General features: G+C 39.8%; 1 protein-coding gene across 7 annotated transcripts in view; it reads left to right on the top strand.

The window, feature by feature from the left end:
• The window catches only part of diaph2 (diaphanous-related formin 2), a 497,420-nt gene that overhangs the window by 154,161 nt on the left and 325,288 nt on the right, over positions 1–17,971 (top strand). For 6 of the 7 annotated variants that reach the window (XM_050042679.1, XM_050042678.1, XM_050042674.1 and 3 more), the window contains 5 exons: positions 2,529–2,645; positions 9,722–9,840; positions 12,714–12,778; positions 13,586–13,690; positions 17,248–17,310. In XM_050042679.1, the coding sequence (XP_049898636.1) occupies positions 2,529–2,645; positions 9,722–9,840; positions 12,714–12,778; positions 13,586–13,690; positions 17,248–17,310 (469 nt within the window). The remainder of the gene's footprint in view (positions 1–2,528; positions 2,646–9,721; positions 9,841–12,713; positions 12,779–13,585; positions 13,691–17,247; positions 17,311–17,971) is intronic. The other variant, XM_050042680.1, reaches the window with a different exon arrangement.

The raw sequence follows: 17,971 nt of genomic DNA, 5'->3' as shown, positions 1-17,971 counted from the left end.
AGCATGGGCAATGGAGAATGCAGTGCTTTTTTCCTTTTTTTTTGGAGGAAATAAATTATCTGAATTATTGATGCTCTCTCACAGAGTCATCCTTCATTAGCTGTTGATGAAACCTGACAAATAGCATTAGGAAACAAATAAAGCATTGACAACATTTTCAGATCAACCCTTGAAAACATGTAAGATGGACCCTACTAAGCCCCTCCCACCAAACGACCACAGGCATTGGCACATGCCTCGTACGGTAGCCCAGTGTTTTCCATACATTGATTTATTTTATCTGATGTCAGTGTAAAATTGCACACTGCACATTCACTCAACCCCTCTAAGCCCTGCTCTCTCCATCTCTGTTTATAAGACCAAAAATGAGACAAGGATTAGCAAGCTAACGTTAGCCACCCCACCATCCCTTCACCTCGCTCCCCGTCGCTGTGAGCAGCTACCCCGAGAGGAGAGCTGGCAGCAGCCCAGGAAACAGACCTTTTGTTGGCAGCTGTAGCATCTTAAATTCAGCCAGCGCAAAAATCCCTCCATCACAGGGTATCAAAGCGACAGCTGCCCAGCAGCAGCGCTGAGTCTTACCTGTTAGCACCTAGCGGGGAGTTGGGGCTGTCCGGTCCCCTGGAGCTGGGGTTTGCACTGTCGCTGACTGGAGTTCAGTCTCCAGAGCTGCTGCCAGCTCTCCTTCCAGCGAGGTGGTCTGTAGGAGTGGGGAGTGATGCAGAGGACACACTGTGAGTCAAGTCTCTAGCAAACGTTAGCTAGATCAACAGCAAAGTAAACATAAAGCCGCAGCTGTGAGCCTTTTGCTCTGATTAGCAGAAGGCTAAACTGTTAGCAGCATTTTCTCTCCATTTCTGAAACACTTTGTCATTAATGACACGGGTTTTGTTTATTGTCAGACTCTCTTATTGACTCTTTTTGATTGCCATTGAATCTGGCTTTCACTAAAGGGGCATGGAAGCACATCTGCATTTGTAGAGCAGCCAAAATGAATGCCCTCTTTTTGAAATGACCTTTGATTTGCCATAGTCTCATAGATTTTCCAAATCCTGAAAACAGAGCCAAGAGAAGGTGCAGAAGTCTAGCTGTCACTCAGACCACTTGAATTACAGTATCCTCAAGGTTCATTATGGGATATCTGTGATGCCAAAATAAAACTGCCTACCCCATCTTTAATTAGGCTCTAATTTAGTCTGAATCCTCAAGCTCATTCACCTTATATGAAGTCTGTTTTGCGTGTGCTCTTCACTGATATTGTCAGTGCCAAAGGCAGAAGGGAGGGGAATTGCAACATATGCTGCCACCATGTTGAAAGTGTCTTGAAAGCGTCACTTCATTGCTTTGCAGTCACTGTGTAAATATTTTAGCACGCATTGTCAGGATCCGCACTTCATGTTATGATGGCAATCAGGATTTCATCACTGTGAGCTTAACAGGGTACTGTCTCCTTAGTCTTTTTTTTTTCTGCATGTGTGCACATATCTGAGAGGCTTATTCCACTTTTTCAAACAAGATGAGTCTCCATGGGGAAATCCTCCTTTCTCAAGCAAACAAATTAAATAGGCTCCAAATCATTCATTTTCCTGGGTTCTTTGCTTCTTGGAGCTACACTTTCAGGAACACTAATAGAAGTTTTAGGAACACAAATGTAATTATTTCTGGATTAACCTTGTATTACAAATCAGCCATTAACTTAGAGATTGAATTTTGAAATGTGTTTCAATGTACGTGCTTATCCTCTCCTGTAATGCATGTCATATAGTCCTTACATTGATTCAGTCACTTTCAATATTAAACAATATTTGTTTCTTTGACATCACAAGAAATACCCTTTAAAACAAATACTCAGCAAATAATCAATTTAGTATATGATATTTGAACACAGAAAAGAAAGATAGACAGTCAGATTTATGATCTATTTTAGCTGTCAAAGCCATCACTACTTCCTCCTGGGAAAAGCAAACATAAGACACATAATCAATACCTTTTGCAATTTTAATAACATGAAGTTTCGCTCCTGAGTACATGTCAGTTTCAATCTGAGTGCTGGAATTCAGCCATATTTTTGTCCTGCAAATGATCGGCTCCCCATCATCCTCGCCTCAAACATTCAAACCAGCGAATTTTTCATGTAATTAATTTCCTCTATTGTGAAAGGTTTAGAGTGACAGGTAAACCAGAGGGAGTATTCTTTATTACCAGTCCCCCTTCTCAAGTTAGCTGCTTACACTGTTTTAGCTCCCCCAAGAGAGCACGGATAAGAGAAATCACATCTCGGTTTGCCTCTGCACAATGATGCCTGTCAGAAAGGCTGAAGAACTCGGGGGGGAAAATAAATAAGTAGTTAGAAACAAAACAAGAACTAATAAATATGTAAATGTTTAGAAGGACTTGAAGCCACCTGAATAATGAAGTCAAATCGGGTGTTTGCTCAAGAAGTTAACCTCAGCTGTGAATGAATTTGACTTGGAAACCTAAACAGTAGCACTGTCATGAAAGTGTTTCCCTTAACCCTTCTCCTGTACTGATATGAATGAAGTGTACCATCTCCTGTCCAATATGGTGAAAGACACGGGCTCGGAGGCCTACTTCCTGTCAGTCCTGCAGCACCTTCTGCTCATCAGGAATGACTATTACATCAGGTAAGTTCTGTTTTATTTTTTACATACATAGGGTGTGTTCACACCTAAACTGTTGAGTTCAGTTTAAACAAACTTCGATCCATTTGCCTGGTTAGTATGGTTCGTTGAGTTTGTTTAGGCTGCTGTTCAGGCTGTCAATTGGACCTTGTTGTGGACCAAACATTTGAACAGATACCACCTGAAAAGATGGGTTTTGATTCGCTTACACACACACACGAACCAACCACAGCCACAGTCCTGACTTCACGATTTCAAAAGCTAAACTACTAATAAATCCATCGTATAATCTGTCCAAGATCTCATAATTGATCCCAAAATAGGGCTTTGTAAGGCCTATAACCTATTTATACTAATGCAAACGTGTAACCATGGTAACACTTACGCACATCAGCAAGGTTATTTCCCCTGATTAAAAAGCTTTTAAAACTGCCATGATTGTATCCGACTCCGTTTACTTTGTCAGTTCATTAAGTCCATTAAAAGTGTGTGACAGCGATCCCACAGTAATAAACCCTGAATCATTACCGCACAAAACGCCTCCTTTTCATCCTGTTTTTACGTCAGTCATTAGTCATAACGTGTGATCGATTTGCAGTCTAATAAAAGCCTACCGATAATGCTAACAATCAGTTATTTCTTTATGAGCTCTTTGTGACACCGAAGAACATTAATACACACATCAGAAGCATTAACGTTCTGTCAGTCACTGGAAGTTGATTTCCCCTAGTGTATTCTCATGGTGCAGGGTCTCAAACTGTCCAGTCTGCGAGTTACCTGTAAGTCAGTATGACCTCATGTTTCCTCATTTTGGTTTGTTTGTGTAAAGTCAGTGTGACCAGTAACTGGACCAGAGTGTGTAATGTGAAAATGTATCATTTTCTCCCCCTGGTCCAGACCAAATGAGCCAAACTAAAGGTGTGAAAGTAACCATACTTATTGACTGATAACCTCATGATGCTCCACTGTGTGTCAGTGTGCTTTGATAGTCTTAGCTTTGTTTTGTTTGTTTGTTTGTTTTTTAACAGTGGATATGAAACAGCTCATACAGCACTGTGAACATATTTGTTCATTACTCACAGGAAGTAGTTATTTCCTCTGTGGGTCCGTTTGTTTGTTTTTGACAACATAAAAGTAAAAGCAAGGTTGAAATTTGTTGTGTACATGTATCATCCCAAAAGTAAGAGGCCTATTGATGTTTGAAAACCAAACTGGAGCTGCTTTTTTTTTTACCTGTAACTTTTGTCATTTTCCTTGAGCTGTTGCCTGTAAAAGCAGTATTTATTAATTCAGTTTCACAGCGGTGTCACGATGCACCGTTTTGGATGATAACCACGGTGTTAAAAAAGTGAAATATTGATATAGTGTTAATAATACACACCTGATAATATTGTGTAAATAATACAACACCTCTTAAAATCATTTCCATTTCTTTCTGTTCCCACTTAGACTCCCTCTCCACCTCCCAATACTTATATTTTGAGTGTAAATCATTTCCCAAAAACAAGACAAAGCCCATATTGACAACAATAATGTTATTATGAATTCTTTTGGTCACAAGTATTGTGTAGCGAAAATCTAATAACGTGTCAGCCCTAATTTCAGCTTTTAAATTCACTGTTTGAGGAGAGAAAACTAGTCTCACACCCATGTGAAACATAAGACACATAAAAGACTTCCACATAAAACACCTTGAAAATAATGAAATACATAAAACATGCAAAAGTGAATGCTAATGCCACGCAAGCCGATGAAAAACAATTCCATTAGATGGCAAATAATGAGTATCTAACTATATAATGACGAAAACTCTGTCTGTGGGTGTGCCTGTTCCACGTCTTTCTCCTCACTGACTTGGTCAATCCATGTGAAATTTGGCACAGTGGTAGAGGGTCATGGGAGGATACAAATGAAGCAATATTACATCAATTGGCCAAAGGGGGGCGCTATAGCAACTGATTGAAATCGCAAACTTTGAATGGGCATATCTCATGCCCCGTATGTCGTAGAGACATGAAACTTTGCACAGAGATGCCTCTCCTCATGAGGAACAAATCTGCATCAAGAACCCATAACTTCTGGTTATATAGATTTTCCGCCATTTTGAATTTTTTTGAAAAACACTTAAAATCGATCTCTTCCTAGGAAGTTTGAGCGATCTGCATGAAACTCGGTGAACATAATCTAGGGACCAATATCTAAAGTTCCCTCTTGGCAAAAGTTGGAAAACTTACTAAAACTGAGCTTCTATAAGGCAATGAATATTGCGGAGGGCGTGGCTCATCACATAAAGGTGTATAACATCTCAAGGGTTTCACCGATCACCACGCAACTTTGTAGGCATATGACCACACATAATCTGAGGGGACCCCTCCATTATTGACCCCATCAAACAAAATGGGGGCACTAGAGAGCTAATTTCTTATCTAGGCCTAGCCGCCATGTCGATTTTTACTAAACTTGGTAGATATGTAGAACAGGACGCCTCAAGGTGAAACTTGGTAGATATGTAGAACAGGACGCCTCAAGGTGACTGGAGAAATTTAACTCTAATTGGCAGAAAAATGGCTAAAATGCAACAGATCGCTGTGGCTGCAATCGTACTATCAAATTCACAAAAACTCTGTCTGAATACATTGCTCTTCTTAATGGGTTCAGTTGACTGTTTAATCTGCAATTTCCTATGACCTGTATCCCAAACACACACCATGTGAAACTGTACGTGGGAAATTGTGCACTCAATGAATATGGACTAGTTTCCATTATTTTTTTAGATAAATTGATTTGTTGTTTGGTTCTGCAGATGAAAATTAGCCTGTATGGCTAAATCTGGCACATTTACGTGACTTAAGTGATCATGTTAATTAATGTGCACTGTCCCTTCTTAAATAAAATAAACATAAACATGAAATGTCAGAAAATGGTGAAAGTCTTCAGTCAGTGTTTCCCAAAGCCCATTATGACGTAAATATTCACATTTAAGAAGCTGGAATCAGGTAAATTTAACTTGTTTTCTTAAAAAAAACAAACAATTATTCGATCATCAGTTGATTGTTGCAGCTCTGCTTTGAGTAGAGGTAATATTCAAAATTTTCTAAATTACAAAGTAAGTTTAAAGTGTTGGGTTAGCTTTCTCACTTTGCCTTTGAATAGCAAATATGTCATTCACTGGGCAGGAAGGCCACCGTTCCTCTGAATGGAGTGACACTGATGAATTCACTGCTGTGTCAGACCTTTTTGCAGAAATAAGACTTTCAAAAAAAAAAAAAGAAAGTTGGAAGAATAAGGGGGGATGTGAGGAAGAAGATGAATTTACCATAGACAAGTTGCTGTTCCCTTGGTGTTATGAATAATTTATTCCTCGTCTATTCGTAGGAAGTGAGAAATAGAATTCACATTAACCAGCTAGCACAGCCACGTCCACCTCAGCTCCAGTGTCCATATACCCCTCTGTGAGACAGCAAAAAGAAAGGATCAGTACCAGCGCTCATAAAGAAAAAAAAAAACTGATGGCCTTTTTAAAGATATGTTTTTGAATTTATTTTTTTTTCCCCCTCCCGCCTCCATCACAAATGCAAGGACAAACCCACACATGTGCACACACAGACATCAACACCAGGAATTCATTCTGACTGAGGCATTTTATTCCCAATACATCACTGCTGTGTGAGTTAGGATGATGGAAGATGCAGTAACACAGAACATGCAGCTATTTCCAATAGATACTATCTGGCGCTTTTTTTTTTCTTTTTCAGTCGTTGCCTTTAAAGTTACCATCTTTTCATGTCGTAGTCAGAACTGGGTGAATGTGGAAAAAGTAGTAGTACTATTTCACAGTAGTAGTAGTAGTAGTAGTAATTTTGAATATGTATAATATTTTGTAGGGATGGAAATCACCAGAGATATGATGTTATCACAATACTTAAGTTATGATACAGTATTATATTTTGGGATTATTGAGATAACATATATTGTGATATATTGACATTTATTACCTATTTTCAACTACAAATTATGTCCCCAAAGGAAAACCCCTGTCAACATCTTTTTTATTTAATAATCTAATATTTTTTTCTAATAATCTAATAAATTACCTAATCACAAAAATGTTAAATTTTTCAGTCTGTTCATCTTTTTTTAGTCATTTTTATTGCAGCAAAATCTATCTAGTGGACTGAAAAAGAAATTGATATCATCTCTAGAATGCTACCGAAAATTTAATTTTATTGCAATAATCATTTATTTATATAATAATTTAATAAATAACAATTTACTGTATATAAAGATTTAAAAAAAAAAGAAAAAGAAAAAAAAAAGATAATTGGCGTGCATGTATTGTTACAGTATTACTTTGGAAATTATTGTGATGTATTGATTTATTCCCACACCCTTAATGTTTCATCTACTTGAAACAAAAACAGAATTAGGCAGGTGGTGTGTGGTGGATGCATGGCTCTAGTTGAAGTCATTAAATGGTGGCAGTCGTAGGTATGTTTTATAAATGTGTGACAGACGTTGGCTTTGTGATCAAAGGAATGCATATGTGCCTATTAGACTCTATTTAAAGTGTTGTTCATATCATTGTATTTATTGGAATTGATAGCACTATTGATACCTTGATTCGTATATCAAATAATAATCTACATTAAATGATAATTAATTGAATAATATAATAATAAGTATTGTAATAATAAGAAGGTCTACAGTGGGCAAACTGCTGAAGTGCTGTGTCTACTGTCATTCCTCCTAACACATTAGTTGTTGCGCTCCCCTCCGGGGCTTGGTTTATTTTTGATAATTAATCTCTCACTGCAAGCCTAATGAATGGGAGCACATCAAACCCACCCAGTAAATATAGAGCAGATCTGCTCTTTTGGAGCCTAGTGATATGGGGATTACACTGGTTATGTGGAGCAGAGCTGGATCAAGTGGCTGGGGCTGTGCTGAACTGCAAGCTATCATTGGAAGAAATGAAGGTGCCAAAGTAAAAGAAGAGGTGGGGAATGATGCAGGGGACATATGCTAGCTTCTGGAGCCCAGCCCTGCCCACTGTGGAGGGGCCTGACAGTTCTGGGTCACTCTCTGCGTCTCCAGTTATCTCCACCCAGCCCCTATCTGCTCGGTGGTGGCGGAGGATGGAGGACGGAGGGAAAATAGGGCGGCTTATTGAGATAATAATGTGGTGTACATCGGTGACAGTTGTAAGCCGAGTGCCACAGTGCTTAAGCCATGCAGGGCGATGTGTGAGCTTTCACTAGCTTGTTCCAATCATGAGTGGGCGAATCCGCCAGCTCAAGCTTAATGTATGGCATTTCATGCTTTCAAAACAGTGCACCTAAATGCTGATTTATTCTTATTTGCTTTGGCTCGGAATTTTGTGTTCTTTCATATTTCTGTTCATAACGTGATATGGCCTGTCCACCCACAAGGTAGCAACAGAACATAGCCTTCGAATTTTTACGCAACAGTTAAGAGTCAAAGCCTCGGAAATAAACTTCATTTTATTTAATGCTGATAAATACAAATTGTTGTTTATCAACTTCCTTTTCCTTTTGACACATACAAAGATATGTGTGCTTTTTTAGTACTACACCAAATTAATACACCTGACACGAGACACTGTGCTCACAGCTCTGCCAGCTCACATCAATTATTACATTTAAGAAACATTAGGCTCCTTCCCTTAATGCTTTCATGCAGAGCCATCAGTCAGGCAGGCTTTGATCAGACTTTGAGTTCCTTATCGGCATCAAAGTTTTCACAAAATCTCTGAATTTCAATTATTATCTTAAGAATCTGTTGGACAATCTCAGGAAGCTAAAAGGGCATTCAAACAGCATATTTGTCAAACTTCCAGAGCCAACTATGTCATCTTCCTGATGCCAAAGTATGTGCCAAAACTGGAATTTGCAAAGATATCATGAACAGTTTCTAAAATAAGGACAGAATATTGTAAAATAAATGAAGATCTGTTGGAAATTTGGAGGTTTATACTTCATATTTGTGCTGTGGGACTCATAGAAGAACGTAGCCTTTACTCTGTGACCACTAGAAAAATCTTTGTTATTTCAAAAGGAGATGAAAGGAGTTGATGCTTTTATTGAATCAGAGGGCTGTCCCCGCTCCAGCTGCAGATACTGTATCCCTCCTCCTCCTTCTGGTCATGAATTTATCCCGCTCCACCCCTATTCTAGTTTTCATAGAGCTGTACTGAAATTACAGTTGCTCAGACATTCCCGCAAATTGCAACAATTAGCTGGTCACACCCACACGCACTTATGATTATTGTTCCTGGCACAGGGACTTATTCTTTTTTAGTTTTATTTGTGAGCATCAGGGGTCATTTTTCTACATCTGATACCTCAGGTCACATCTCAACTTCCAATTTACCATAAATAGAGCTCGGGTCTTTAGAGGAATTAAAAAACAAGTTGCTCCTGTTGCGAATTTAAACATCAACTTCTGGTCAATGTCATGCTTAGAAAATAATTATTTCTCAGTTTCGAGCTAAGCTTAGGCTGGCATTGTATTTGCTAAATGTCACTTGCAATTAAAGTTGATAATGTTACCGGGAAAAGGTCACATACCAACCTGTGTGGCGGAATGGGACTCTGAGGCTGATTCAGACACCCCGCCCGACAACACCGAGCACTCAGTCACACTCCCAATTGGCTGACATGTTTTCCCGGTCATTGTGCTTTCAATTACACACATTACACTGATTAGATTTACATTTCAGTTTTTATGGTTGCTCTAATTGGCAAAGATGATTGCAAATTAGGCAAGAGGGCAAGCGTAGCCTTGGCTACCGTCTGTCACCTTGAAATGGACGGACTAACACAGACCTGGGTTCGGTGTGCCCATTAATCTGCTAATTTCATGATCGGGGTGAAGCAAGTGATCAAATTTAATAGGGTGCCTATTTTCTCCAGCAGCACCCTTTTTGACATGGCATTTTGTGACCTCTAGCTTGGATAAGGGAATAATTTGTGGTTAATTAGGCTTGTAGAGTTTGTGTCACTCATATTTTTTTCTGCGACTTGTCTAATTGTTCTGCTTTATGTTTTCTGACCCCTCAGGCCTCAGTATTACAAGGTGATAGAGGAGTGCGTGTCTCAGGTGGTCCTGCATCGCAATGGGATGGACCCTGACTTTGGCTACAGTAGACGACTGGACGTGGACTTCACCCATCTGATTGGTATTTGCTTCAAATTCCCTCCTTCATTAATTTAACACGGGCTGGCAAAAGTCTAAAATGTGTATTTAGGATAATAATACCCTGAAATCATCCACAAGATCAGTTTTTGTCTTTTTATACTGTGCTGCAGGAGGCACATCACTGATGTTGCTAAAAATGTTTTGATACCTCGCAGTCATTCTCATTATCCTCCCAGATCCCGCTGAGATTCCTCTGACAAACACCTGCAGTGGCTTGACATATAAGTTGGGGTCATCTAATTATTGATGAATAATACATTATATCTGGTAAAATGAATTCAGACAGTTCAGAATCATCTGAAATGTCATTTTCCTCTGCTACTCAGTTGTCAGCCGTGTCTCTGGAATCACAGAGAAAGCATCTATTTACACTGCATCACTAATGGAGATTTTTTTCAAACAGAGAAAATAAATAAAAAACACTTTGTGTCTCTCTGTTGTGTCACTAACAGTTCTGTGACTTGCCAACAAAGGGTCATTAAAAGTTTCTAAACCTGTCCACAGAGGACTGAGGCAGCATTAAACGAGTTTTGTCACTCACTTTACTGAGATTTAATCAGTTGATAAAAAACTTTCGAAGGATGTGTGTGTGTTTTGTTAAAATTCACACAAACAACACAGATGCCACATTCACATGGCTTATTGAAAGGTGCCTTTCCACCCTTTTTTTCACATTCACATTAGGTTGCTGTTTCCTGAAAACAATTATTTTTCAGAGGGAATATGTGTTGCGTGATGTGTGATCTGACAATAATTTACACCTAAAACTTGCACATACACTGTCCTTCAGATCATTCATCTGCAGGGTTATTGTAAAATGCGGGATTTGTAAATATACCCAAATAAAACAATAGAACTGAAACGCTAAATGTTTGGAAAACAGTGATTTGAAAAATAAAGTAAAATTTATTTAATTAAGTAAAATTGGCAAAAATATGCAGATTTAGTTCTGTATTTTAGATGCTGATTGATTTGTCTTTTGTTCAACACACACACACACCCACACCCTTAAGCAACAGCTTAGCTTGTAGGTGATAATTCCTGCTATTTGAAAGGAAACTTCAGTATTTTTGAACCTGCCCTATTCTTCCATGTTATTGTGTCTAAAGCCCCGTTTCCACCAAACACTTTTGGTATGGTACCTTTGGAACCAAAAGTAACCCTTCAGACATGGCACCTAGACCTTAGGTCCACTTAGCGTTTCCATTGTAACAGTACCCTTAAATGTGGGTGGGGTTGTTGCCAGTCACTGCTCCGTCCAGCACTCATTGTATTTCCTCATTATCGGTGACAGAACGTTCACAGAACGAGGCTGCATGCTGACATTGTTAGAACAAAATAAAACAGGCTGCAGTGAGAGTTTTTCTCCATGGGATATTTAAAAATAGTCGGTTTGTGCATTTAGTCCTTCTCAGGCAAGCTCAGGGGTTTAGTGTTGCAGGAGCCCACAGGAACTATGCTCTGCAGTGCTTTTTTTTTTTTTCTCTGAGTGAGGATTAGAATATATGTGGTTCACATAGCCTGGTCGAAATTAATATATATAAACACTTGAAGATCCACTCATTACTAAAAGTGTATGTCATATTAAAGCTAAAGTAAAAGTCAACTCATGTTGTCAACTCAAGCATTGAGTAACATTACAAGTAAACGTTCTACCTTAAAAGATGCCGGCAGTCGGCCCAGTGAATTAAGTTATTTTTTTCTCTGACTCCAGCTGCTGCAAGAGGCAGCAAAACATCCTTTCATTTTATAGTTACAGTTTACAAATAAAACTCTCCACAGTATGAACAGTGGTTACATGAGCCTCAAAACCAGCCACATCTCAGCCCTGAGCAAAGTGACCATCCACTACTGACCAATCAACAGACTGCTCCACCTTTTAGTACCAGATCTGTGTGCTAGGTACCCCAACAGAGGGGACCACCAAAAATGGGGACAGTACAGAACAGTTCCATTGGTTCCATCATTGATGGTGCACAGTTGCTTGTAGGGATTACATTGCAGCCTGTTTAACTGCTGCAGCTGCAGTGGTCTCCCCTAAAACTAGACCAGTTTCAAAAATTGTTGATTCCATTAGACATTTAGACACAAAAACATGGGAAAATAGGATTCAGGTTAAAAACAATCAGACGTTTCCTTTTGAGGACACCTTTGTTAGTGAGAGTAAAATAAAGAGAAGAGGGAAATAGATTAGACATAGATACATCTGCATGAGCCAAGAGTTGCTCAGTATGAGTGATTTCACTGTATATGAGGCAGTTATTGAACATCATGAAAACACCTCCTCCCTTCTCATCCTTCTTCACAAGGTCAACACAGCAGTTGCGTCAGTCCCCAAAGCTTCCCATTTTATATTTTCTTCTTTAAATTTCTAGAGCAGACTTTTTTATTGATTTTTTTTTTCCACTAATTTATTTATTAAATATGTTTGTTTTCATCACAGTCATTTAATTTATACAACCTGTAATGGGAGACATATGTGTATGTCAACTAGGTAATTAAACTGAAATTATATACAGATGGATACTTTGAAAAGTGTTCAATCACAGACTGATAAATCTTAAAATGACTCATTGGGAGACAGTGAAGAACTGGTTTTCTTTCTCAAAACACACTTGGCAGTGTTAGCTGTGGAGAAATGCACCCATGATCTGTAACAATTTGGGAAGACCATCTTAAGCTGTAAACATCTCACGGACCAAACAGACTTTTCAAGAAAGATTTCCAATCATATACGCTCCAATATACTTTGAGAATCAAGACCCAGGTCTAATTGAAAATCTCACATGAGGTGCTACTGACACACATCGCGCCTTTGAAGTATCTCACGACTGTGGCTATCTTGTCTTGCAGATCAGTGTGTGGATAAAGCCAAAGTTGAAGAGAGTGAGCAGAAGGCTGCGGAGTTCTCCAAAAAGGTAAGACATTAATCACTCCAGCAGCCCCCTTGGTTGGCCGGCTCCCATCAGGAAAGTTTTTTCCTTCCTCTGAGCTCCCAGACAAGCTATTGATTTTCCATGCCCTGATCGATACCTGGGTGTGACGCTACATGATCCGTATCAGCATTACAAGAATCAATGCTGATGATCTGATGTATACTTATTTGTGCACAGTGCCAGGGCAGAGTAAAGTTATGTGCTGGCTCTTTTAATACAGTTGAGTATTTGAGGTTGGCCCTTTAAGGGTTTCTCTCTTTATCTTATATTTTCCTTCTTGATTAATTCTTTGCTTGATTAACTAATCAGTTATTTTTAATTTGAAATAAATAAAATAACTGGCAGTTTAAAACTTTACCTCCAGAATATTTTTTATGATATTCAAATGCGTCTTGAAGAGCCTCACTGCCATGGTCTTGCAACACCAGGGGGGTCCTGGATGTTGTTTTCTTAAGAGTCCCGTCCCACCAGCCCACCGCACACCCTGCTGGGCCAGTGAAATCATTGTAGCGACATGGCTTAGTTTCTGCAAAGGTTAGATCCATCAACTTTCGCGAAAGCCAGGCCTGAAACAAAGACAAAGGACAACAGGGCTCTAGGGCCACAAGAGCTATGAATAGAAATCGGCCAGAGAGTGTAAGACAGCGTGTTTTGGTGTTTGTTGATGTGCCCTGTGGCCATTCTCAGGAGACAGTGTGCCGCTCACCTACCTCTGTGTGTGTGTGTTTACATCCATGCACACGTGGTTGTTATGTGCACACAGAAATACTTGTGTGTCTTTCCTTGCAGTTTGATGAGGAGTTCAGTGCGCGGCAGGAGGCCCAGGCCGAGTCTCAGAAGAAGGAAGAGAGAATCAAAGAGTTGGAGGGGAAGATCCAGGCCCTGGAGTCCCAGGTAAATCCATAAGGAGAAATACCGCTACTCTGCAGAGCAGCGTTGTGTTCCCCCAGAGATATTTTATTTCACATGCTTTCCAAAAAATGTAAAAATTCAAATGTACAGAAGCTCTTCTAATCTGCTTTCTAGGTGAAAAACATCTTACACAATAAAATGCAGACTGAAAGTGTTTGTCTTATGATAATAGCGATTAGAAGTGATGGCGCCACTAGAGAAAGGGCTGATTTGGTCAGAAGGATACCTTTCCACCTCACTTACAGATGTGCTGCTGCTGTAAGTGGGAGTTATCATCCATGCAAGAACATTTGATTTAATAAAGGGTCAATCTCCTGCTTAAGTTGTAGCTCTTTATAAGGGCGAATTGCTCTATTGAAGCTTTTCCTATGTAATTCTATCATCACAGAGATGGATTGCATTTCTTTTCTTGGCCTCTACATCATTTCTTCCCAGGCAAAACCCTTCATTTTGAGCACAGAAAATGACTGCTATTTCCCCCTTAACCCAATTTCAAATACTTTAGTACTGCCTTGGGACAAAAGGGCAGTTTGCCTCCCTGCTTAGGGAATTTAATATAAACCAGCATTGAAAGATGGCATAGCTACATTTATATCTGAGATTGCTTTTTCTTTCAAACATTCATCTCAGGTTACTTAGGTTGGCACTCCCCATCTGATAAAGTGCACCTGCACATGTGGTCCAAGCATCACTGGGAATTTTCTCAACTGTAACGCACTGTTACTCCAGTCCTCCAGCAATCATTCTTAAGTCCATAACAAATGCTGTTATGTAGTACAAGCGTTGGCCGTTGTCCTCGCACTGTTTTTCTCCTTAAGAACTTAATTTGTGTTGAGCTCTCACTCGTGCACTTCATATGCCTGAGTGCTGTGTCACCACTTGCTACCTGTATTTGTAGCCAAACTGGTTCATCACTCACTCTGTTCCTGATTAATGCCTGCCTATTTTAACAAGACGATCAGGATCTAAAGCTCCTCTCCACCTGCTCCGCCTGCTCGCCCCGCTTCTGCCTTGCTTTCTCCTTCTTCCACCTTCTGTCAGAAATGAATGCATCAGGCTGCGTTACCTTTGCCTGCCCTCCTTCCCTTGTTGGGGCTTTTTATGTTGTGTTTTTTCCCCTATAACACGCCTTCCCCTCACCCTCCCCTGGCAGGCCTCTGTCTTTTGAAGACTGACTGACTGTGGTGCATTAACAGGTAGCGCAGAGCAGAGGAGCCCTGGAGAGTCGAGCCCTCTCTTCCTCTGTTTGTCCGAATGCTCCTTCAAAGAGCCGTTACTGCTGGAGAGCCGCACATCAACAGGCATTAACCTCAGCAGGGAAACATATAAGATGTTTGGCACAAACTTGCATAAATGTGGCCATGAGGACTATAGAATATCCCCTATGCATCCTGACAGAACATAATCTAAGTATATGCACAATGGGGCTGCACTATTGAGCATAAATAAACTTTACTTTTAATGTGAATCCATTTAATTTGTTCAGGTTTACGAAGAGCGCAGTTAATTTTCACTGGCCTCACACACTCATTTAATTAGAGTTGATTTTTGTGCTGTAAGGGCTGTAATTTTTTTCTCCTAATGTATGCAAGTTCTGTAATAACAATTCCAAGTTATCTCCTGTTTTTTTTTTTATTTTGGGCTGGTGTTCACATAGACCATTCAACTGCTACCTCAAGCAATGAACAAAACAACAGTGTCATCCTCTCAGATGGTGGTGATTCAGCCTCTCCAGGAAGACTAGGCTGAAAGAGTGTGTTTTGCAACCTAATTCATGTTTGACACAGTGTTGTAGAAGGCCATTAACTGAGAGAGCGCAGAACCTTTAAATCGCCGTGAGGACACGCATTGAGTTTGTCCATCAAAGCTGCTGTGCTATCACTGTCGTTTTGCTGAATATGAATGAAGTGGGAGCTAACGCTAACCTTTCATCTCCTCGACAGAATTCCTGTCAGATAATAAAATACATGCATGCCTGAGTCGCTTCTCTTCACCTTGTTTGTGAACCAACACATTTAATGAGAGTCTTTGTCTGGGAACTTTGGCATTGTAACAAGCAGCCTGTTTGATGTGTCTGTTTGATTATCCCCCAATTGAGTTGAGTGGAGGTTCTGCCTGTAAACATCAACAAAGGACACAGGAATCACAACAAGTGGAAATCATCCACCCTTCCCCAAACCATTGCTTGCAGCCATTCAAGACAAAAAAAGGGAAGCTATTCATTGAGTTGGCTCTGGATGTGATGAATAATGTAGCACTGCAGTGGTGCATTGGAGCACTCTGCGCCATCCCATTAATAGGTTTTAACAACCTGGCGGTCTTGTAGCTGACCCATCTTGGCCCCAAGAGGAGCTGGAGGTGTAGTGGACCACTTTCTCTCTCTCTCTCTCTGCCAGGCTGCCTTCCGTTCTGGCTGATTACAGAATTTGACTCAACTGATAATGACAGCAAATCTCACAATGTAGTCTCTGTTATAATATGTGCTCCACTGTTATGAGAAAGGGCCAGTTCAGTTGTTAAGCCAAAAACGTCCTGTCAAATTCACTGTCATTCAAATGTGTGATACATGCATCCTGACATTAACAGTCCTACAGAAAATGGTGGTGAAGAGAGCTGGACTTTGACAGACTGTATACATGCTGAAAATCTCTTGGCTTCCTGTTTCAGACTGAGAAATCTCAAAGCCTCCAACTTTAAATCCCTGAGGATCAAAGATAAAACTAAACTTCTTTGCTTTAAATATTGCGCTTTACTACCATTTTCTGAAATTCTTTCAAAAAGAAAGTTTTTTTTAAGTCACCCTACCAAAAGTTTCCATCTCCTTTTCCATTACACACATTAAATATTTAGTTCTCCACAGTCCATAGTAAGAGGTGTTCTGTAGGAATGACTCCATAAACAATATTACATTTCAGTTGCCGTGGAATATGCTCCCATACTCTTTCTTTTGGCAAGGTCGCACAGAGTGAAAATATCAAAGCAAAATGGGTACATTTCTAAAACGAAGACTGCAGAGTGAAATCAATGCCCATCACACATCTGAGAGTGTTAAGTTGAAATGTATTTTGTGATGCCAAAAAAGAAGAAAAGGGAAATGGAAGAAGGGTTTTGAAGGTACACCAACTGTCAGCGATGTTGTGCCTTGTTCCTTTCATGCTGCAGTCAGTGCTCCACACTGATGTTCTTTTGAAGGCAGATTACATCTTGTTTTAGGTGTAAAAGTACAGTACACTCTGCCTTTTGCACATCAAATAGCTCATTCAGACAAAAATGGGAATATAGCACTGTATTTGTCACTAACTGTGCGAGGGACATCCTCTTTCCCCTGCTCGCCTCTTCTCTGGCTTTTTTCATTTTTGGTGTGAGTACTGTACCTGTTCTGGTGTACTAGTGTTCTTCTTCTTCTCTGTCTATCTAACCCACCCCCATTTGTTCCTCTCTGTTGCCCTTTTTGTGTGTTGTGACATGTGTGTTCCCATGGTGTGTGTATGTGTGTGTGTGTGTGTGTGTGTGTGTGTGTGTGTGTTGTATCTGCACAGTTAACTATTGAAAAAGAAAACCTCAAAGAGGCTCAGAGACTCATCAGGGAATCTGAAGCCAAGGTGGGTGTCCTCTTTGCATGCGAAGCCCTCGACATAATCACACAGTTAATCACCTGCAAATCCGAGTTAAATGTAAAGTGAAGTGGGTTGTGCTGCTTCAAATCTTTTGTTGGAGAAAACCGATTATTGAACTGATCTTTTGTCCGATGCGTCGTTCTCTCTGCATGTGTTTTGAATCAGCTGTAAATTCAAGTTGCATCTGAATATGAAAGGCCTCTAATCTTCATTTGCAAGAAAATAAATCTCAAAATCTTAAACCTTAAATACACATTTACAAAATTTACTCTGCGATGTAGTGCTTTGTCTCTTGAAATTACTAATACACAAAAACAGATAACACCTTTGTTCCATTAAGATAAATAATGTAACAGTTGGATGCTATGTGCAGCTCTATAGTGGTTTTTAACCACACACATTTCCTGCTTGTTTAATGTAATTTTCATAAGTAAACACTTTGTGATTGAATTCCTCTATCAGAGATGAGATTGGGGCATAGATTTAATCACATAGCATTCAGAGTTAATTACCTGCCATGCTGACCTCCCAATTGAGTCCAGAAGACTGTGAATCCAAATTGGATGGGTTAGATTTCATATTAGCCGGGTTCTCTACCATACACAGAGCTCCAGATGGGCTGTGCAAATTTAAATTCGGCCAAAAA

Source organism: Epinephelus moara, chromosome 4 (assembly GCF_006386435.1).
Source record: "Epinephelus moara isolate mb chromosome 4, YSFRI_EMoa_1.0, whole genome shotgun sequence".
In the NCBI taxonomy this organism is placed as follows: Eukaryota; Metazoa; Chordata; class Actinopteri; order Perciformes; family Serranidae; genus Epinephelus; species Epinephelus moara.
The sequence above is the reverse complement of the archived record's forward strand: the minus strand, read 5'-3'. Positions and strand labels throughout refer to the sequence as shown.